This window comes from Accipiter gentilis, chromosome Z, assembly GCF_929443795.1.
Source record: "Accipiter gentilis chromosome Z, bAccGen1.1, whole genome shotgun sequence".
In the NCBI taxonomy this organism is placed as follows: domain Eukaryota; kingdom Metazoa; phylum Chordata; class Aves; order Accipitriformes; family Accipitridae; genus Astur; species Astur gentilis.
This window is the reverse complement of record NC_064919.1, coordinates 60,722,398-60,744,527: the sequence shown is the minus strand read 5'-3', so window position 1 is coordinate 60,744,527 and position 22,130 is coordinate 60,722,398. Positions and strand designations below refer to the sequence as shown.

Genomic DNA, 22,130 nt, shown 5'->3' with positions numbered 1-22,130 from the left:
CAAGTCCCCAGGCTAAAATGTAAATTTGGGGGGAGACATACATGTGTATGTTTTCAGACTTGAGGGACTCAAAGTTGCACCACCAAAAAAGTATGTGTATTCCCATCTGATGTCAAAAATCCTTGTCCTTAAACACACTGAATAAAAGTCCTTAAATACCTTGTATTTAAATGTGTAGTGCTACTCATGAATGTAAGAATAGCTACTTCGATATGTATTCCTGTCCTTACAAAGCCACAGCTATTTGTTTGCATGAATAAGTTTTTGTCTTCCTGGTTTCAAAACTAAAATGAAAGATGAAGACAAGTGAAAAATCCCCATCATTTAGGGGTCTCCCTAGATGGCACACTGTTCTCTGTTTGAATTACCTAGTCCCTTCTTAAAGATTAAAATTTTAATGAATAAGGTAAGGTACAGCCCTGTTCTCAGAGGCTCATTGGTGTTGGTCGGTTCCAAGCTCAGGTATGTAACGGGGTCAGGAGGAACTGGCCCATGGTCCCTGCGACACTGAAAGATGTAGGGAATGCAGATGTCCTTAGGCCAAGTTTCTGTTACAGCGTGGAGGCTTCTTCAGTACGGGGTGGGAAAACTTGAAATAAGAAGCCAGCTCAGCTGTCACCACTGGGGGCCACTGCTACTTAGCAAGAGAGGAGCAAAGGGAAGTTGCTGCAAGGCCTGGAGTCTGCCCTGACTGGAAATAGCTCCTGGAGAGAAGCAAGGAAGTGTCCCTGTGCAGAGTTACTGTTGGGAGATGGGAACAGCCAGCAAAGATACGCACAGGGAATTGAAATCTCCTGACAATGAACATATGAATGAGATGCTAAGACTTTTGCTGAATGTCACCATGAGCGATGGCAGAAGTGGCACCAGCCACTCTTTACAGCGGTACTCCCAGCCCTGTGCTGGTCCACATACCTATGGGAAGTGGCTTGCATACCAGCAATAATTGTGACCCCCTGCTAATCAAACCTGGTCAAAAGAGGGTCATCATGGTTGCTGTCTTCGTTGACCTAGGAATGATTTACTTGCTAATAGGGAGAACACGAGATATGGAACAGGCAAAAAATAAAGTCAGGTAGCAGAGGCTTTTGGGGGAGTAATTAGAGAGCAAGACAAACTGGAAAATGCTAAGATGGGCAGAGGAATTGCGTACAAAAGAGAAGCGGACAGCATCTCCTTATAGTCTGAGATGTATTTTCTTCTCAATACTACTTTTCTGTATAAACACATACTGCTGCAGTAATGCAGAATTGTGAATTCTGGACTAGATGCAATAGTCAGGCTTTTCAAAGTGTTTCCCTGACGGATTAAGAAACCTCCGGTGAAAATCTTTCTCACTCCAGACATTATCCATATCTATAACATTATTTTACAGCCAAATTGACTGTTCTGAAAATCCTTTGTACCAAACATATTCAGCCTTGAATAGAATCCAAGGCCTGACTTTTCCTATCCCTTACATGTAAGATGATGGCATAACTCACTGACTTCAAATGGGCTAGTGTTCATATACTTTACAAGTGACAAGGGACTCTCACCTCACAGTCATTTCTCATACTGATGCAATACAAATGTTTTGGAGAGGAGCAGTCACATGTCACGTACATACACCAACATTTGCCCCTTAGAGCTGCGGGTTTTTAGGCAGCAGCAGGTTTTTTCTTTTTGGTCTGAGCTGCCATGCCATGCAGGCATGATGTCTAAGGGCCAGTCTGACTGAATGTAAACCTTTTGAAAAATAAACATACATAGAAGTGTGAAAAGGAGAACCAGGCAAAGAGGGGTTTCCCTCCCCGCCCCCCCCAACTAGTGGGCAAGCTGGCATAATTGTTGCTAAGAATTGTTGAATGTTGACTTCCCACCAAACACTTTAAATACATCTCTGGCACTAAACAAGCATTGTACCACGTTGGGCTGTATCAACTCAACCTCCGACTGCAGGCCAGGCTGGAGAAGCCCATCACAGGCAAATGATAAGAAAAGCAGGTGTGGGTCACTGAGGGGTGTTCCTGGCCCCATCCCCCTGGGAGACCTCTGGCACTGGTACTGCTATTGTACAATGTTAATTAGATCATTCTAATTAATTCATTCAAAGTGTAAATTAGGAAGGAATGAAGATAAATTACACTAATACATTTAACCCCATGCTGTTTATTTAGCAGCTGAACAAAATAATGTGGTTAAAAAGAGTCTAACAAGGCAAAAGCCCAAGACACAGCTGTTTAATAGCATTAAAAATGAGATCTCAGCCTGTGCTGCGGGCACATATTGCTTGTTTGCATTTAAAAGCGTTGCCAAGATAGCTGTACTGGCAAACCCTGCTAGTGTAGATGCAGCTGATACTAATAAAACAAAACAAAAAATGTATTTCCATCTCCTGAATGAAATAACCTGCACTGGTAAACAGATTATTTTGCTGGTGCAGCTCTGCCAGCATTAGAACTCTTGCTGGTGTTGCTAGGGTAGTCTGGAAGATTTTTTAGCCTGCAAAACATTTAAGTGTCAATAAAGCCATATTATAAAGTTTGCTATACATTCAAGGATCCAAGAACTTGTCTCAACACAGAAGCCAAACCAATTTAAATAAAGTGTGAGGTGAAACTCATTTAGTTAAAACAGCAGCGCTTCTCTGCATAGCAAGCTGGATTTGAGTTGAACAAAGAAGTTTTTGCTACCCCAATTTTTTCAGAGTCAAATGTGGCACTTACGATTCCAGAAATGAAAACTGAAAATATTTGGGGTTTTACAAGCTTTGAGTTTTCGAAGGCCGCACTTCCATTCCACATAGTCATTCTTTCAGACTTCGTATTAAAAAAACCCAAACAACAAAACCAACCCTAAGAGATTATCAATTTCACATGACTCTAGAAGCTGGGACTTTGAGAAAAGGGCCAATTATCTTACGATTTTTGATAAAATCATGGTATTTAGCAACACTTCAAAGATCCTATCTATCCTGGCATATGAATACTAGGAGAAACATGTTTAAACTAGTTCAGTGGGCATGTTAAACTATGTCCTGGGATAGGCTAGGCCAGCTTTGTTTTCAGCAGTGTCAAAATACAGATTGGCCCATCTACAAAACTGGCTTAACCGGAACTGTGTTTAAATGTGACCTGACTGAGTTCTTAGACCAACATAAACCAGGCCAAGGATTTGCTTTGGACCAGGTTAATTTCTTGAGTGTTTTTTCCATGCTAGCCGTGCAAGCATTCTTACGCTAAATGTGTTCTAAGCTGCATTCAGCCAGAGCAACCTAGTTTTAACTCCTGTGCAGAAAGGAGCAGAGGCATTTTGGATGCTCTTTGTCACCTGAACACAAATAGGGGCTCCTGTGAGCACATTCAAGAGAACTGCTGTTGTGGTTTGTAAACGTTCTAGCTGTGGAATTACAGGCAGAGAACTATGGAGTTACTTTTTCTTCTCCCTCTCTGCTCCCACCAGTTGCACTGCTTCACACAGCGCATATACGCTGAGTTACATGCACACAGAAGGGGTTGTCTGGCTGTGTAGTTATTTCCCCAACAGATGACGTATGGCATCATCCTATCATTCTGCCCTGATTAACTTCAACAGCTTCCTCGTTTTATGGAGGACAAGGGAGATCAGTACTTCATCTGGTCACTCTCTTACAGGATTATTGCCTCATTCTGTTCATGCAGAGTATTGCCCAAATCTGCATGCTGTGGGCAGCCATGTAAGCCCCGTATGTTGTCCTCTCTACAGACCTAATTTTTCACTGACCGTTCCTCATAGCCATGCTCAAAATCGCTTTTACAGTTCAGATGTTGCTGAGCGATAGATTAGGTAACATTACTCTACCCTTTCTGTTTTTCACTCATGGTGGTAATTCTGCCCGTTTGAAGTTTGTCCTGACACTGTATGAAGTGATGCGTCCCCTGTGTTTTCAGTTGCATAGGATGATATAATCTGACCTTCTGACACCAGACTACGGAAGATTCACCACAAGGGAATTAGCTCTAAGGGGACAGGATTTGGGTGGAATCTCTGCAGGGTTTTGTTGGGGGAAAATGGGAGAAAACAGGATCAAGGCATTTTATGGGAAATGCTACGATGAAAGGGAAAACCCAGACTCAAAACATGGACAATCCAATGTACAACAAAGGTTGAACACTGAGAGTCTAATCCAAAATCCTCAGAGGTACGGGACTCAGGTGATCACTGGTGTCTGTGAATACCCCTTGCGTAAGGTCATTGACAATGTCCAACAGCTTCTCACACCTAAACAGCTTTGAAACATACTTTATTACATACAGATGTGCAGCATTTTTAGACCTTGCAATCTGCAATACTTCACATTGCAATCAAACAGTATTGTAAAAAGAAATAATCTATGAAACAAATTACTCTTTCATCTGCTCCCTGTTCAGCCATGCTTTCCAGGCTTGCGTGTGCCCCCAGGCACTCTGGAATTTCAGATGTGTCCTGCTGTACACCAAGGGTGTGCTTCTCGGCAGACTCTGGAGTCCGGCCACAGGAATACCAGTAACCGTCTGCATGTTGGCGAATTTCTTGCAGGGCTTTTTTTAACAGGAGAAATTTGAGTGACGTCTCATTATGAGGCACGAACGAATTCTCCAAACTGTTAGATGCAGCTAGGACTTTCCTGCTGGTGGGAGTACAGTAATTGCTCTTATCTTCCTCGGAGGCTCTCGAGACGAAAACCATTTTTATGGCTTTAAATGGTATTAGCAAAAGGCAAATCAGCAGCATGTCCGGTGCTTAGGATGGTATCCTGTATTCCTCTTGTAGAGAGCTGCACGATACCATTATGTAAACACGGCTGTTATGTCTAGAAGATGTTTACTTTTGAAATCGGCCTTTTGCACAAGTGCGTTTTTCTCATGCTTTTGTTAATTGGGAAATAATTAAAGCCAGGCTCAGCTTTGTGCTGCTGCACCGCTCCGGCGTGCAGCTACGAAGGAGGCGGCAGCGCTGCCAAGGCCCCACGAGCGTGCAGTGGAAGCGCGCTGCGCCGCGCCGCCCGGCCCCCCCCCCCCCCCCGCGGTGCCCGGGCTCCCTCGGGCCCCTGCCGGCCGCTGCCCCGCGGCTGCTCCGCTCGCCTCCTCCCCGGGCTCGGCCGCCGCCGCACGCCATGCGGGCCAGGGGCAGGGCGGACAGCGCAGACCCCGGCGCCCGCCGGCCCCTCCGCGCAGTTAGTTCCGCACCCTCCGCGCGGCTCCCGTACAGGGATTTCGGCGTCTGCAAAGCGGGGCGCGCCCCCTCGCTCGTTCCGAGCGGTGCGGCCGCCGGCAGCCCGGTGCCCGGGGCGGCACCGCGCGGGGCTGGCCCGGCTAACCCCGCGCGGGGCCGCCGCGCCGCCTCGGCTCGGCCCGCGGCCCGGGACACCGACCGGCCGGCCGGCCGGCCGGGGAGGCCCGTCCCGCGGCCCCCAGTGAGGCGGCGCGGGGGCACCGCCGCGCCGTCCCTGCCGCCGGCCGGGGCAGCGACTCCTGCGAGAGCGAGGCGCCGTCCTGTGCCGTGCCGTGCCGTCCCTCCCCCGCCTGTCACTCACCCGCTTTGCATAAACGCTTCCCCCCGCCCCCGGCCCATATACCCCTTCTTCGCGCCGCCGCCGGGGCAGAGCTGCGCCGGCGGTGCCAGCAGCAGGAGCGGCCGCCCGCTCCTTCCCTTCCTCCCGTCCCGCCCGCCCGCCCGCCCTGCCTCCTTCCGCGGCCCGCCTCCCGCCAGCGGCACCACCTCCGCCCGGCGCTGCGCGGCTCCCGGCGGCGCAGCCTGCCCGGCCGCCTCTCCGCGGCACCGCCGAGCCGCGCCGGCAGCCGCGCTCCCCTCCCATGCGCGGTGCTGCGCCGCCCGCGGAGGCAGAGGGGCACGTCGGCGCTCGCCCAGGAGCCGCTGCTGTAAGTCGGTGCCCGCCGACCTGTTGCGGCGCCGGCCCTGCTGGGGAGGCGGGTGGGCAGCGCGGGCTGGCGGAGGGGCTGGCGAGCCGGGCCGGCGTGGAGAGGCAGAGCTGCTGCTGCTGCTGCCGCCTCACGCCCGGGGCAGGCGCGGCGTGGGTCCGCGCGTGGGTAAGTCCGCGGGGCGGCGCGGCGCGGCGCCTCCGCTCCGGCTGCAGCCGGGCCGCCCTGCGGGTCCCCGGCACGGCCGGAGCCCGGCCCTCCTCCGCTCTGCCCGCGGCGCCGGGGAGCGTCGCCCCTTCTGCCGGCAGCCGGGCGCTGGGCGGCCGGTGGGTCGGCCTCCGCCGTCGCTCTCGCCTCCCGTGTGCGGCTGTGCTCGGAAAGCGCCGGCTCCTGTTGGTTAGGAAGGCTGCTGGCCTCCCCGGTGGGCTTCAGGTTCCTCCTCGGGGCCCCTGGAGGTCCGGAGCATCCCTCGGCGGGCGAGGGGCAGGGCGGGGGAGGGAGCGAGCGCCTCGCTGCTCCCGGAGCTGGCTGCGGCGCTGCCCTCCCCGCGCTGCTACGGAAACTTTCACACGTGGTTGTTGCCCCTTGTAAAGGCAGCCGAACGCATTTTAGCTTATCGGGCTTGTTCTTTGTCGGGTTGGGAAGAAACCCGGCAAGTTTCTTTTCAGAGGCGGAGTTGTTCAGGCGTTGTGATGGAGTGAAGGGGGGGGGATTTAGAGTTGGGTTTCTTTGTCTGCATGTGGTGAGCAGGAGTGCATTCCTAGCGAGGAGCAGCGTGTTCTGCTTTCCATCTCGCTGCAGGTCCTAGGAAGCCGCTGAGTTTGTGCTAGAGGACTTTGGGTAGGGTCGGGGTTTGGCTCTGCAAAACCGCTAGTATCGCTGCAGATTTAGCCGCGTTAGTTAAATTCTACGGGATGTTTAGCAGATTTCCTCTCCTTCAGCTGTTTCGGTGATGCTAAACAAAAACGCAACTACCACCATGTAATTACAGAGTTGTATTAAAATGAGCCTACATCAGGGATGTGTCAGTAATTTGAAAATACTTAATTTTTCATTTGATTTAGGCCGAGACCTGCATGCTGCAGAGCTGTTAAGAAGTAGGGCAGGGAGTCTGTTGTTTAGTCTTAAAGTAGTGTTTACTGCTGGGCTGCTGCGACAAGTAGCCTGTTGAAGTGTAATTATAAATCAAAGTCTTGGCTCAACCTCTGTTCCTAGATAAAATCTATATCTGTAATTTACTGACCACTTCTTGTCTTTTACATACAAATATTATTATTTCTAAGGAAAAAACGCCTGAAGGGAGTTGACTCATACTATTCAAGATGAACATTTGCTCACTGACTGTAAATTACCTCTGCCGAAGTATTTGAGGCTTGCATAATTTCCAACACCAAATAGAGAAATCGGAGATGTCGTTTATACATTTGAATATTCTTGTAAAATTCTGGACTGAGCTAATTGTCAGACACTGCAAAAGGACATGTTTACAGAAACAGAGCCTGTTAGTAAATTATGATAATTGCTTGTTAAGGGTGTTTGTTCGACTAGTCCATGTGTGAACTCATCTCAGCAACCACAGTGGAGGAAAAAGATGTGGACAGATATGTATCTTTGTTCTGTTTCGGGAAATATGTTAGCTTATCTTAAATGTGAATTGGCATATTTTGAATTCTTGTCAATAGATGACATTGTGATGATAAAGGCAATGTTACTGGAACAGTTAAAGACCGGCATATGTGAAATCTGCAAGTGCTTCATGAGAAATGGGATTGCTCACTGAAAGACCAAATCTTCTATTTTGGTGGGGTGAAACACTGAGTGTCTTATTCAGTAGCTGTTTGAGAGTGGATCTTACCTTTTTTTTTTTTCTTTTTTTTTTTTTTTTTTCTTCTCCCAGCGGTGTTCTTTACTATGGCTGTGGGTGGGCTTGGGTAATGCACAGTGATCTGTTCTTCTACATATGGTCTGTAGCTCACTAGCCTCCAACGTATGCATAACTGCAGGGTGGGTGTTTTATGTTTGCCTGTATTTTGTTGTGGTTATGGACTCATTCTGAATGATGCTGAACAAGTGGTGCTCACTGGAGTACAGAGCCTGCTGAAAGATCCGAACGCCCGCGTTCGCAGCCTCTGACATGAACTTTACCTGCCCTATTTCTGAACCCTGTGTGCATGATAAAAGAAAGTTTTCAGTATACTCTGAATTACCCCAATATGTGGGGGGAAAGGAGAGGAACTGTGTTTCCATAGAGATCCTGACATGCCTAGACTGTGATGTCTACACATTCACTTAATTGGGATGGAGAGCAGGGGCACAACGAGGATCTTCAGATCCTGGTGACTCTATTGTCTCTGATTAGTGGGTGTTTAGCTCCCGTCCTGCTCCGTGGTGAGGAAGCCAGTCTGTAGAGATCCAGTGAATGCTTTGCACTGCATCATAATAGCATTTAAAATGGTAAAGTGCTTGTAAAAGTTTGAAAAAATTGCAGGGGGTGCTTCGCCAGCAAAGGGTTCACCTTCCCATCTGTGTCTCCCAACTGTTTGTGTACTAGTATTTCAAGCCATGACCCTTTCTGTAATCCTTCAGTTCCAGCAGGTTTCAACCTGTATATGGTCAGTATAATCCTTTTGGCTATAGATTAAGTGGGTAATTTTAGTGTGAGATTAGTGCTTAGGATCCTTGAATGCCATCTGAGTCTTTTTTTTGCCAGACCATACAATTGCATTAAAGGTAACTTAATTTTCCTTGTAAAAGGATTTGTGTTGTGAAGACTACCAGCCTCCTGAAGTTGTTCTGTGCTTAGTGTTAGTACATTTAATAGGTTGGTCTAGGGAGCATTAGTAAAATACCTTTCCAAACTTCTGCAGGGTAGAGTAAGGATTCCTCTCTGTTTTGGAGGATTTTGAATTAAGCACTGTATATTGAGCCGTGTTGCTTGTTCTTTTCAATCCTGCTTAAGTTTAATCACGAAGTCATGTTTCAGATTAAAGGAAATGGGCTATGGTAGTTCTACAGTAAGGTGTCTCTTTGTTCCTTAATTGATGTTGGTTTGAGGAGCTTTTTTGCTGTGACTGAAGGGAAAGGTGTATCACAAACTTGCTGTTGGATGTGACAAATCAATTTTTCTGTACGTTAGCACAGCTAGCAAGGAGAATGGTACTGGCTATGCTGCAGTTAATCTGCAGGTGTTGCATATTCCCTATACACAGATCCCTTGTTCTGAAATGGACTCCGCTGCCCAAATTAATCATATATGGTTTTGATTTTATTGAAGGTTCTGTTCATATGAATCTAGAAAAAGACATGTATTTGTTAAAAAAATGCCTTTTTTGAGGCCTCTAAAGCTCTTGTGTCATCTTGAAGTGTGAAATGTGGGAATAGAGTTGTACAGTTCTGTACTGCTTAAGCATGCTCAGGAATATGAAAGTGTTTGAGTCTGTGAGAGAGGGAAGTATATCCACATTAAAAACCTCCACAATTGGCCCCAGGTCATGCTCTGACTTTGAGCATCGGGCACTTCCCAGGTATGCTTTTGCCCTGTTCCTTATTTGAAGGTGCAGTAAAAGGGACTCTGGGCATGCGAATATTATAGTAATTAGGGAAGTTTGATTCTCATCTTTCTCCAAGCTTCCTCTGCATTTTGGGGAGAGAGAAGCAAGATTATTACAGTAGTGGTCACAGCCACAGCTTGCACTGGGCTCTGTATGCTTTGTCTCCTATTATTTGCACTGTGGCTTATGGCCATTAGCTTTCTATGGCTGCCAGTATTCCTCCGCTTCCCTATACTCCATACTGTTTTGGCTTAACTCTCAATTAAATCTGAAAACTTGCTGCTGTAATCATACATAGACCTGCATATCATGGCAGATAACAGTAATGTTCACCTCCAAAGAGGGACCGAACAGCATTGTGTTTGTTAGGAATAGGGTAGGGTAGGATAGGATATGTCTTTTGTTTTATGCCTCTTCCAAACCTCAAAATGAACCGATGGCTTGTGCTCTGAATACCTGACTCTCAAGGTAGCTTCAGAGGCGATGATGCCTTGGTGACTTTAGCTGATAAACAAAACACATTTTTCTGCTGACTCTGCCCATGTATATGCTGCATCACTATAGCAGGTGGCTGCTGTCAGAGTTCAAGATGTAATCTCTAAAATTCACTCGTCATTTTTTTTATGATTTCGCAAGTCTAAATTTATGATCGTTGCTAGGCTTTTATTATAAAGTTCTCTTTTTTCATTCTCTGCTGTTGCATATGGAATCATTATACCAAAGGAAAGCTTCCTAATGGGATTAGTAGATTTTTGTTCCCTGTGCAGCTTTTGACATTCCTTAAGTATTCTGTCTGGTAGCTCTTCCTGCTATGATTCAGTAGAGGAGAATGTTTCAAGCATGTGCATGTGTACGTATGTAATGAATCAGCTGGTCTAGGTTGGGGAAGGGTGAGAAAACCAGTCCTGGTTCCTTTTCTTTCCCCTCTGACTTACTTGCGTACTGTATTGCTATGAAAGTTGGAGATCAGGTTTCCCAAGACAAACCTGCTCTTGGGCAACAAATTTAGAGTATGTCATTTATGAAGCTCATCTTACAAAAAAAAAAAAACAAAAACCTAACACCAACCAACACATGCCAAAGGTAGATGCAATTCACTGTCCACTCACCTATAAATTAAGGCCTTTTTTCCCTGTTTTATAGTGAATAATAGATACACTTTTTGATATGTAAAAACAATAACGAATTTAACTGTCTCATTGATCTTATTCATTTTTTTCTTTGTTTATAGGTGTGAAAGAAAATGTCAGTCAGCATGCATGAAAATCGCAAATCTAGGGCCAGTAGTGGCTCCATAAACATATACTTGTTCCACAAGTCATCCTATGCTGATAGTGTCCTTACTCACCTGAACCTTCTGCGTCAGCAGCGTCTCTTTACAGATGTACTTCTGCATGCTGGGAACAGGTCATTCCCCTGCCACAGAGCCGTTCTAGCTGCTTGTAGCCGCTATTTTGAAGCAATGTTCAGTGGAGGACTGAAAGAGAGCCAGGACAGTGAAGTCAACTTTCATAATTCGATTCACCCAGAAGTCTTGGAGCTTCTTCTGGACTATGCGTATTCCTCCAGAGTTATCATCAATGAGGAGAATGCAGAGTCACTGCTGGAGGCTGGTGACATGCTGGAGTTTCAGGACATTCGGGATGCTTGTGCAGAATTTCTGGAGAAAAACCTTCATCCCACCAACTGTCTTGGCATGCTGCTACTGTCGGATGCTCACCAGTGCACCAAGCTGTATGAACTCTCTTGGAGGATGTGCCTTAGCAACTTCCAGAGTATCAGTAAAAGCGAAGACTTTCTCCAGCTGCCAAAAGACATGGTAGTGCAGCTCCTTTCCAGTGAAGAGTTAGAAACCGAAGATGAAAGGCTGGTGTATGAATCGGCTATCAACTGGGTCAGCTATGACCTGAGTAAGCGTCACTGTTACCTGCCTGAGCTATTGCAGACGGTGAGACTGGCCCTTTTGCCAGCCATATACCTTATGGAGAATGTGGCCATGGAAGAACTTATCACCAAGCAAAGGAAAAGCAAAGAGATTGTAGAAGAATCGATACGATGCAAGTTAAAGATCTTACAGAATGATGGAGTGGTCACTAGTTTGTGTGCCAGACCCCGTAAAACTGGCCATTCGCTTTTTCTTCTGGGTGGCCAAACCTTTATGTGTGACAAGCTGTACCTGGTGGACCAAAAGGCAAAGGAGATCATTCCAAAGGCCGACATACCAAGTCCACGGAAAGAGTTCAGTGCTTGCGCCATAGGCTGCAAAGTGTATATCACTGGGGGGCGAGGGTCAGAAAACGGAGTCTCCAAAGACGTGTGGGTGTATGACACCCTTCACGAGGAGTGGTCGAAGGCTGCTCCCATGCTGGTGGCTAGGTTTGGGCATGGTTCTGCTGAGCTTAAGCACTGTTTGTATGTAGTAGGAGGACACACCGCAGCAACTGGTTGCCTTCCAGCTTCCCCTTCAGTATCCTTAAAGCAAGTAGAACAATACGACCCCGTGACCAACAAATGGACCATGGTTGCCCCACTGCGAGAGGGAGTAAGCAATGCAGCCGTAGTCAGCGCAAAGCTTAAGCTGTTTGCTTTCGGAGGTACCAGTGTTAGCCATGACAAGCTGCCCAAAGTTCAGTGCTATGATCAGTGTGAAAACAGATGGACAGTACCAGCCACCTGCCCTCAGCCCTGGCGCTACACAGCTGCAGCTGTTCTGGGTAACCAGATTTTTATTATGGGTGGAGATACCGAATTCTCTGCGTGCTCTGCTTATAAATTCAACAGTGAGGCATACCAGTGGACTAAGGTGGGAGATGTGACAGCTAAGCGAATGAGCTGCCATGCAGTGGCATCTGGAAACAAATTGTATGTTGTTGGAGGCTACTTTGGCATTCAGAGGTGCAAAACATTGGACTGCTACGATCCCACGTTAGATGTATGGAACAGCATAACAACTGTGCCCTATTCATTAATTCCAACGGCTTTTGTCAGCACATGGAAGCACCTCCCCTCATAATTGTGTGTATGTTGCAATTACAAATTATCAGGTAAGAAATAACACCTTTGAGTTCCCCTGTAATAATGCTTTTCACAAAGCTTTTTAGCAGCAGCTCTGAGGAGGGTGAGTATATTCAATCCAATTTTACAGCTGGAGCAACTGAGACGCATACATTCACAGGTTGTTGTAAGCCAGGCACCACGTCTGTGACAAAGCCAGATGCTGGAAGTAGTTTGTCGCATATCTTGCACCCACTTCTCTTTACAGGGACTTTCCCCATATGATTTAGATGTATAGGACTGAACAAAACCAACATTTTCAACTTGTGGGGAAATGCAGATAATCTTTTGGAAATTGAATCCTGCTCTGCGTTTAAATACTAAATGAATGCTAAACAATGGTTTAGCGCCCTTTTCCTGATGACAGAGGCTAGGTCACTCTCTATATCCAGTAACAGTGCCCCAAAAGATACTGTAAATTCTGATCTGAAGCCTGATAGTGAATTCACTTGAATTTCTGGGCAGACAGCATGCTTCTCCATGCAGACAGCCTATGGGGAAACTTGCTGCCTTATGAAAAGTGTTTCACAGGCACTTCAGGCCTAATTTTCCATCCCACCTAGACAGCATTGTGGCACCTGCATAGGCTAAAGTTGCATTTGCTCCATTGATATACTTTAAAACGCAGATTTTTCAAAATAGTTATGGTCATATATGTTAGAGGAGATATAGTGTCAGGATGACATATAATTAATATTGCTGGCTGAAATAATTACCAGTCTATAGCACACACTGTTCCAAAACAATTTAATTATATATAATGGGCCAAGCTCTTACTAGATGCAACTTCAGCGTTGTATCTTCTCACAAGCAAGTCTGACTTTGGCCTTGCTTGTTTGGTTGTTGTGAATTTCTCATTTTTGGGAGGAGAGGAGAAAAGGTTAATGAAAAAAAAAAAACCACTAAAAAAATCTGGGTACCTACACATATTGCTAAAATTCTTCAGATCTCTTTTTCATGCTAACTACTAACTGTTACTTCAACTATTATTTTTTTTCCTTATTTTTATCTTTTCTAGAGTTACACCACTTAAAATAAGTCACTGACGTTTTCCAGAACTATTAATCTGTGTATTTTGCAACAAATCTGGCAGACTCCCCTTAATGTTGTGTTGTTCTTTTCCCCCACTCCCCCCTTGAGACTTTAGTACAGAATCACAGTTACCACCAGCCAACCAAACAAATATAGTGGCGTGCTTAATCCTAAATAATCCATTCCCTGTAAGTGGTAATTTCTTTTTGGATTTGAACAGTGTATAGTGTAACCATGAAGGCAAGCAGGTTAGAAGGAACAAGACAAATACAGTTGCAGTAGTTAAACAAGCTCTGCATTTACATCTAAGTTACCTAGAAGTCCAGACTGATGGAGGTTCTCCAGAAAATGGGAAGAGCAGCTTGTGTATGAAGGTTCTTCTGTTTGGACAGATCTTTTTTGGTTGGTTGGTTGGTTTTCTGTGGGGTTTTTTTTTGCAGCTGGAGACATTTGCCTGACTCTTGCAGTAAACATGAAACCCAAATGTCTTTGAAGCAGTGTAGATAGAAGTATATATCTAGAAATGTAGTGTAGTTGTGAAATTCCTTTCTCTGTGGTACACTGAGGATTCATCTTGTAGCTGTCTTTCAGCTGACTGGGAGCTTTGGTTGAGTAAAGAATGCAAGGTTGGGCCCATGCAAAGCAGCAGGTCAGCGTGGAAATCTAGTGTCAAACTGCGCTGTGTTGTGCTGTCAGCTACTCTTGTCCCAGGTGGGTGGCTGTCTTGAAGACACTGCCCTCTCTCCTCTCCTTGCTTCATTTTTCCCAAACATTCTCTTGCAAAAGCAGGGCAAACCCTTGAGACTTACCAGATCCTGGGTGCTAGGAGTAATCACAGCCCCAACTGCCAGCAAATGAAAGCCCAGACTTCTACGCGGTGGCTTCCTTCCTAGCTGGGAACAATGTCTTGACGTCTTCAGTTAATTTCCATTATTACGGACTTTCAGCAGTTCTCAGTGTTATCAAAGCAGCAGTATTGAATGCCCGGACTCAGCTCTGTGCCAAGAAAAATACTGACTTATTCTTCTGAGACTGACTTATTTGTTCTGAAGTTTACAGTACGTGAGGGGGAGTGTTTTATTTTGAAAAAGAGTCCTCAGAATATAACGGTGCAAAAAGCTTTCCTTTGTTTTGCAGTATCTTGTTCAAAGCTATTATTTTAGCTTAACTAACACACAAGGTAACTGGCTTAACTAACACACAAGATAACTGGCTGAACACAGCCGTAGATGGAACTCTCTCCAATGCTGTATGCTCATCCAGCAAGTAGTTTGTTTTTTGTTTGTTTTTTTTTTTCTACTGACTCCTGCTGCTTTGTCAGTGGGTGGGAGGGACAAAACGGAAATTACTTCTGATTACCCTCTGTTTTCATGGTGCTGTGTGGCCCCAGTCTGACAGCTTTTAGGAAGACTTCAGTCTGCTGCTTTGTCTCGTTCCTCAAACTTGGGGCTTTTGAGTAGGTTGGGGATTCTCCCCCCCCCCCCCCCTTTCAGAATTGCTTATAATTTTTTTTTTTAAAGTTCGTCCCATGATAGGGAACATTGTTTTGGCATCAGTATTGATAGTCTGTTTCAGTGGGAAGAAGAGCATGCTATGCTGAAGAATGTCTAGAAAAGACTAATCAACACTAAGTGCAGAGACCTTTTTTTAGATGTAATGATGATAGTGTGTTTCAAGCCCACAGTTGCAAAGAGGCTTGATGCTGTGGGCTGTTATGTAGGCTGTGGTGTTTCCTGTGAGTGTTCCCTGTTGTTCTTAGACATCACAGCTTGAGAGATGTGGTATGTTCAGATGAATTGTGAATTCGCTGGAGCTCCTTTGCATTGTAATGATGTACGATTTGCCTCCTAAAATTCTAGCAGTGCTGTCAGAAATGACTGTGAGCTGATGATGGTTTGGAAGCTGGCACTTTAATACAGCTTCATAGTGAAAAAGCAAAGCACAATCTCAGCATCCAAAGGCTGAATGTCTTCTTGAATAATTAATCAATTTTTTATAAAGGACTCTAGGATGGAATTATTGATGCATGGTGCATTGCTGTGTGAAAAGAAATGAGGCAGACTTCTGCTGTAATGAGTAGTAGATATGTTTTAAGTAGGAGGATTATATGTCCCTTTCTATATTGTGAATAAATTCAATTCAGAATTCTTCATGGTGAATGGAGGCATTGGGGTGAGACACCTTCACTTCCCCTTCTGCTTTACTCCAGCCAGGTTTGCTTTGCCCTGGAGATAGAAAAAACTCTTTGCACTAAGTGCTCATGTGGGCTCTTGTGGAAGACAAGTTGCACAAGATTACGTTCGCTTAAAACAAATGTACAAACCTTTAAAATTTGAGGGGAACATAGAAATGTTGAAGTATGCAGGATGCAGAGCCCATCACGTTGAACTGTATTGGGCCAGTTTGATTGAGGTTTCAAATGACTGAACTTACAGCCAAAAAATTAAACAGCCTTTCTGGCATCAGTAGGGTGGTTTGCAGTGCAAGGCTAATAGTAAAATAAAGACAGAATCTGACCCTAAATAATTATGTTCTTGGCTGGCTTATTTATCAGTAGTTGGCTATTGCACAGGCACATTGGCGGGGGGGGGGGGGGGGGGGGGGCGGGCAGGGAAGTCCATCAACTGGATTGTATCCTAAGCCTAACTTTTATATTTTCTTTGACATCCAACAAAAACCTGGTGGTATATTGTCTTAGACAAACCCTTTAAGTCTTTTCTCTCTCTTTCCCCCCCCCCCCCCCCCCCCCCCCCCCCGCTTTTAGTTTACTCCTTTTTCGGAGAAGAGAATTGGAACCTCAGATCTGGAGAAAAGATTTTAATGAAGAAAAATTGTTCAGCGTCTCTTGCATTTGAAGAAAATCATCTGCACCTTGTAAATTATCTAACCTAGACATGAAGGAATGGGAGGGAAAAAACTGTCTTCAGTGCTTCAGCACATGGTTAAATATGAATGGATGAACCTGTGATCTGGTCCTTGTGCTAGTAATTGTGGATTAATGCCAATATTAATCAGTCCTTCAAAGAAGAAAAAGAAGAGACAGAACTTCTCTGAGCTGTGCAATACACAGCACTCTATTTCTGTGGACTCTGCTGTTTGTATGTGAAATTTGAAATGGTTGTCACCTCTCTTTGTGGTGGTTTGAAGTCCCAGCGCCAGCTGCAGGGGAAGCAGTCCAGGTCTGAAGCAGCGAGATGCTGCTGTGAATGAAGATACAGCAGTGTTGCTGCTGAAGTCTGCTAACCGGAATGTGCATGTCTGTGGGCAGTGCCTACAGCATCTCTTAGATCATGCGTTGCATTGTCCCATGTGCAGTGAGTGACCTTCCGCTTGATAAGGAGCAGACCAGTGGTGAAATGTTTTTGCAACAGTGGGGAACGAAAATGACATTCCCCAAATGCTCTTTGTTCCCTTTCCTCCCTGTATTTATAAGTAATTCAAACTGTCCCATTCTTGTTACGCTACTTGTAGATATAGTTATTTATTGTTCAGTGCTTGCATGCTGAAACAATGCCTGCGATTGTCTTCAAGTTGCAAGGGCTTGTGTGAGTTGTTGTATGTTTTGCACATTTTGTGATCACTGACTTGCTTTGCTGCACAAAGAAAGAAAACTGTTGGGTAACAGTTGGAGGTGGAAGGGAGGAGTGGTTTCCCAGTTGGAAATGGAAGGATTACAAGGCAGGAGCTTAAATTACACACATACTAAAGGAAGAAGCCATGGAGGTCACTTTCTCAGGCCACCAGCTCCCCAGATTGCATGTGGTGTGTCTTGTAGATGGTGTCCTTGCTACATTTCATTTGTTGGTCATGCCTTTCAATTTCTGATCTGGAAATAGCCAAAATCTCTCGCAGCTCTTTCTTTGTGCAGCTTCCTGATTGCAACGCAAATACTGTGGAAGAGCTTCCGGACACCAAGCCCAGATGAAGTCATTGTCCAAAGTTATTTATTTATTTATTGGGTTGGAGGAGGGGTACCTACAATATAGCCACATTGACCTGAATGAGTGGAGTATGGTGATTCAAAAATAAAAACAAAAACCTCAAGATAGGTTAGTGATGAAGTCTTAAGGAAAAAAAAAAAAAAAAAAGAAAAAAAAAAAAGGAAAGAAAAGAAAAAAGAAGAGCGGCGATTTTGCACTGACTGGATTGCCTCATGCACCTGGATTTCAGATGATCATCTGAGTGGCCAGGTGTCAAAGACCCAAGTGCTCTAGCAAAATTTTTATGGGGATAGAAAACTAAACCTCTTAATCTTAAAAATAGCCCTCAAACTCTGCTGCCTTTTATTTTCCTTGGCCAGGTGTGTCTTTAAACACTTGGTTGCTCAGAAGCGTCAGATACAATCCTGAGAAACCAAACTTTGATTTTTAAATAAACTTGTTTCTTATCAGTCTGGTCTTGAGACAGAGATGAAGCTACTCTTTTTCTTCTGGATTTCAGAAGCTTATGTTTCACAGGTGCTTTCTTTGCCAGATCCTGTCACGAAGTGTGTATAGTATTGTGTTTTTTCCTAAATGTTTCTGGAGCCCCACTTAACTGGCACATTCAGTAACATGGTTGGTGTGTGCTGCGGTGTAAGTAAACAGCTGCATGGGTGCATGCAAAACAAAAATAGTCACATTGGTGATGCTTGCCTTTCTCTGTGACAGTGATGTAGCTGTATTTGTGAAAGCTTTGTCATCTGAAAGTGTTTACACTGGTCACTGGAAGTTTCTCTGTGCTGCCTTACATTTGACTTGCTGTTTGGAGTAGACCCTTACATTTCAGAAACAGGGTATTTGGAGTTCTGTGAATACTGAGACAACATTGATTAATTAGCAAAGACACTAGCATTTTTTTAAAGGGTGAGGCCCAGCTAGTTGTGAGCAGTTACAGTTCCTGTGGTTAAACTGATTTCTTGAAATGATAGGTTAAAAAAATGTTTAAACCCACAGCACCCCTCTTTCCCTACCCCCAGCATTGGTTCTTTTCTCTTAGATGGCTTTTAAGCAATAGGAAAACATCTTAGAGTAGGTCTCCTTTCTGTATCCCTGTACTTGCACACGTTGCACTGTTGAAGCAAACAGCCTTGAATTGCTGTTGCCTTTCATCTTGTGGATCACTCCCAGGAGTGTAAAGGGAGCCATAAAATCAGACTTCCTGTGCTTTCCATGTCCTCTCCGCAGGCACTAGTGACTGTACGAGGTACAAGGAAGCGAAGAACCAGGTCCCCAGGGGCTCCCTTGTTTGAATAAGGGCATATAGGTTTGAGACCTGTTTTCTCCGTCAAGCTGATTAGAGTCCAGATGTGAAGCTGCAGTGCATCTAACTACTTAGCTTATGAAATCTATTTTGTAGCACCATGCAACTTCCGAAAGTGGGATGAATTTTCTGCAGCTGTTTCCAAAGTTGTGGTCTGCTTTCAAGTTGTCGATTAATTCCTGTGTGTAGGCTGAAGGAAGCTGAAGTCAGGGTGGGCCTCTGGCTCTGCAGGGAATTGCTCTTTGAATTGATGTGGGAATCCTGGCTAGCTACTTGACCATTCCAGTCCTGCAAAACACTCCACACTTTGAAACAAATGCAGTTCACAGTGGAGTGCACACAAAAACCCTGGCATGAGACAGGAAGGTTCCTCTTATTTTGCAGGCTGGTTGCTGTAGAAACATATAACAAAGGACAGCCTTCCTCTTCTAGTATAATTGTGCAGCCCCTTTTCTCTAGGTCTGACACCTGTCTGAATAAGAGTGATTAGAGCAGAATAATCTTCCCTTTCCTGGCTATTGAAGATGTGGTTCATGTGCTAAAAGAAAACTGTGCAAGTGAAGAAGTAAAATTGTCTATGTTGTGTCTTTTTGTTTGCTACTACATCTTAAGGTTTTGTAAAACTTGCTTTTTTTTTTTTTTTCACAATGTGAAACTGAAGGTCAATAAATTATTAGAGATGTTCTCTCCATGGAACATTTATTTCAAGTGTTTTGTTTTCCTCCTCTCCCTCCTCACCCTCGTGCTTTGAATCCCTTATAATGTTCTTTTCATGTCCTCTTAATAAAAGCACATCAACAACATGCAGTTTACTGCTTTGGTTTAAGCTTCTGTTTCAGTTGCACTTCCCTTCCCTTTGTTCTGTTCTGCTGCTGTTACTATGATCTCTATCTCATAGTTCAGCAGTTAAAACTCAAAACATTTAAGAACAGGAAATGCAAGTTTGTTGGTGCTTACAGTACAGTTTAGCTAGTGCCTGATATGACTTGGAAGCGCAATTAGGGATCTTGAATCCTTCCTAATTATTCTCAAGGCAAAAAATGCTGGCTGTGTATAAAACATTCCAGTTCTATATAATGCACAAATACAGCCAAACTCTTTGATCTTCTAAGCTTACTTATATTTTTATGTGTGTACAGGGTGGTGGGTTTGGGGTTTTGGGTGGGGTTTGGTTTGGTTTTGTTTTGAAATGCTATTGATTTTCTATATTGGCTTAGCACCTCTCTGGCCTTAAGGTGTTGCTGACTACTGTCCAGGTCTGAAATAATGTCATGCAGGGGCATTGATGCATACGCTGTGGAGGTTCAGTTGCTCAGGTCTGCTAAGTACTGACCTGCTGTCCTGCCTAGAAGAGGATTTTCCTCAAGCGTGCGTCCATTGCTGTGGAGCAAAGGAATAGGGCCTTTCTGGCTTGCTTGGGTTGTTTCACTACCTGCCATCTCATCCCTCTTCCTATACAGCTCTGAAGGAGGAAGTAAAAGAGAAAGAGGGGTCCACAGGTCACAACACTGCAGCGGGGATGGTGATGCTTCAGTTGCCATCACTAGCCTGTACAGCATGACTTGTGTAACTGAGCACCTGAGTTCCCAGCCCTGGAAATGAAATTATAAGTGCTTGTTTGGCAGGGAGAGAGAGAAAGACAAGGCAGTAGCAGGAAGTAGTGCTTTCTGCAAGAATTAATTTTTCTGAAATCTTCTAATCTACCTCTATTAAAATTACTACACCTGCCCCCTGAAAGTTACAGGTTCCTTCAGGGTGTTTATTTGCCCCAAAGAGTTAGGGCCACAGTATTAAGTGACTTGCAGGCCTTGGCACTGCTCAGTTAACCTGCGTGTGAGGAGTTTGCAATCAGTCTTGGTTGGGGGAGTCAGACACTTATCTTGGAAAATCTTGAAATATAAAGGATACTGGAAGAAATCAGCCTTCCCACAGAACAGGATAAAGTTAAATCAGTTACAGTGCTCATTGCAAGCACTTTTCTGAACAGTAACCTGGGTCATTGTTGTTTTTTTTAAATTTGGATTTCACTAGGGCCTGGGATGCTTACAGCAGCACTGGGCATGAACACACTGCTAGTAGAGTGACTCACTGGTGTAATTTTTGGGTGTCAGGTTACTTGTTTGAGGACTTTTATCTGGATATGGATTCAAACTCCTTTGCTTGGCTCTTAATGTGGAGGGCTTCTAATACTGGAGGTCTGATATTTATGGTAAGAATTTAAAATCAGTAATTACATTTAGATTTAAAACAGCTAATAATCTGTAAAATAGACACCTGCAAGGCATTGGCTCTGTTCGTGGTAAGTATGAATACTAAATGCCTTGAATGATTAGAAAGGAATCAGCTCATTAGCATTGAGTATGGCTCCATCAAGCGTACTCGGGTGATCAGCCCTGACCTGGGAAAGTCTCAAAGGCTCTGTCTATACTAGTAAATTGAACATACCTGGGAACGGTCTCTGGCAGTGACACCAGTTGTCACAAAATGGCCATAGAATCATTTAGGTTGGAAAAGACCTACAAGGTCATCGAGTCCAACCATCAACCGTGCCCACGAAACCATGTCCTGGAGTACCCCGTCTACTCACTTTTTGAATACGTCCAGGGATGGTGACTCAACCATTTCCCTGGGCAGCCTATTCCAATGTCTGACAACCCTCTCAGTAAAGAAATTTTTCCTAATATCTAACTTAAATCTCCCTTGCCGCAACTTGAGGCCATGAGCTCTTCAAGCAGCCCCTCATCCTGGCAAGACAAGGTGACTACAGGCAAGCTGCTTGGGGTGGCTGCTGGAGTGGTCTGGCTCCAGACCCCTGCCTGGGAATGCTCCAGAGGAGTGCAAGTTTGCATGGCCCACAAACATGCCAGGGCTCAAACAATTTAGCAGAGCTGACAATTGCCTTCCAGTGCCTGCGAACATTCCTGAGTGTGGTTTAATGTATTGCTGTCATCCCAGCTGGGACATCTGCGTAACATCATGTTTAGGTCCTGGATAACTGGGTGGAAGTTGTCTGACCCAGCTTTAGTGACCTAAATGCAGTTGAAAGTGGAGGAAGGAAAGCTGTCTCTGAGTCACCCAGAACTTGATAGGTGGAAAAGATGGGTCCTGAAGAGGCAGACGTGCCACTTCATCAGACGCTGACACGAAGCCTTGGAAGTGCGGAGAGAAGAGGGCAGGAGTGCCCACAGGTAGGTGAAGAACGGTTGGTGTGCCTGAAGGTAGGAGGTGGCAGTGCCCTGCAGGCTTTGCAGCAGCAGCATGGTGTCTTCTGGTTCCAAAAAAAGAAAATGGAGCGGAGTCTGTCACAAAGAGACAGCTCAAGTGTCCACCTGGGAGCGCATATGTGTGCCCATGCCCTGGCTAGCAAATA

At 45.2% G+C, this 22,130-nt stretch overlaps 1 protein-coding gene across 2 annotated transcripts; it reads left to right on the top strand.

Annotated features, from left to right (window-relative positions):
* Positions 1 to 5,825: 5,825 nt before the first annotated feature.
* On the top strand, positions 5,826 to 19,510 carry ENC1 (ectodermal-neural cortex 1). 2 transcript variants are annotated; one of them, XM_049794677.1, is made up of 3 exons: positions 5,826 to 5,882; positions 10,665 to 12,477; positions 16,284 to 19,510. In XM_049794677.1, the coding sequence occupies exon 2, from the start codon at positions 10,677 to 10,679 to the stop codon at positions 12,444 to 12,446; it is 1,770 nt and encodes a 589-aa protein (XP_049650634.1). In that variant the 5' UTR covers positions 5,826 to 5,882; positions 10,665 to 10,676; the 3' UTR covers positions 12,447 to 12,477; positions 16,284 to 19,510. The 2 variants fall into 2 exon arrangements, with proteins under 2 accessions (XP_049650634.1, XP_049650635.1); XM_049794678.1 differs by lacking the exon at positions 5,826 to 5,882 and adding an exon at positions 7,853 to 7,886.
* Positions 19,511 to 22,130: the final 2,620 nt, after the last annotated feature.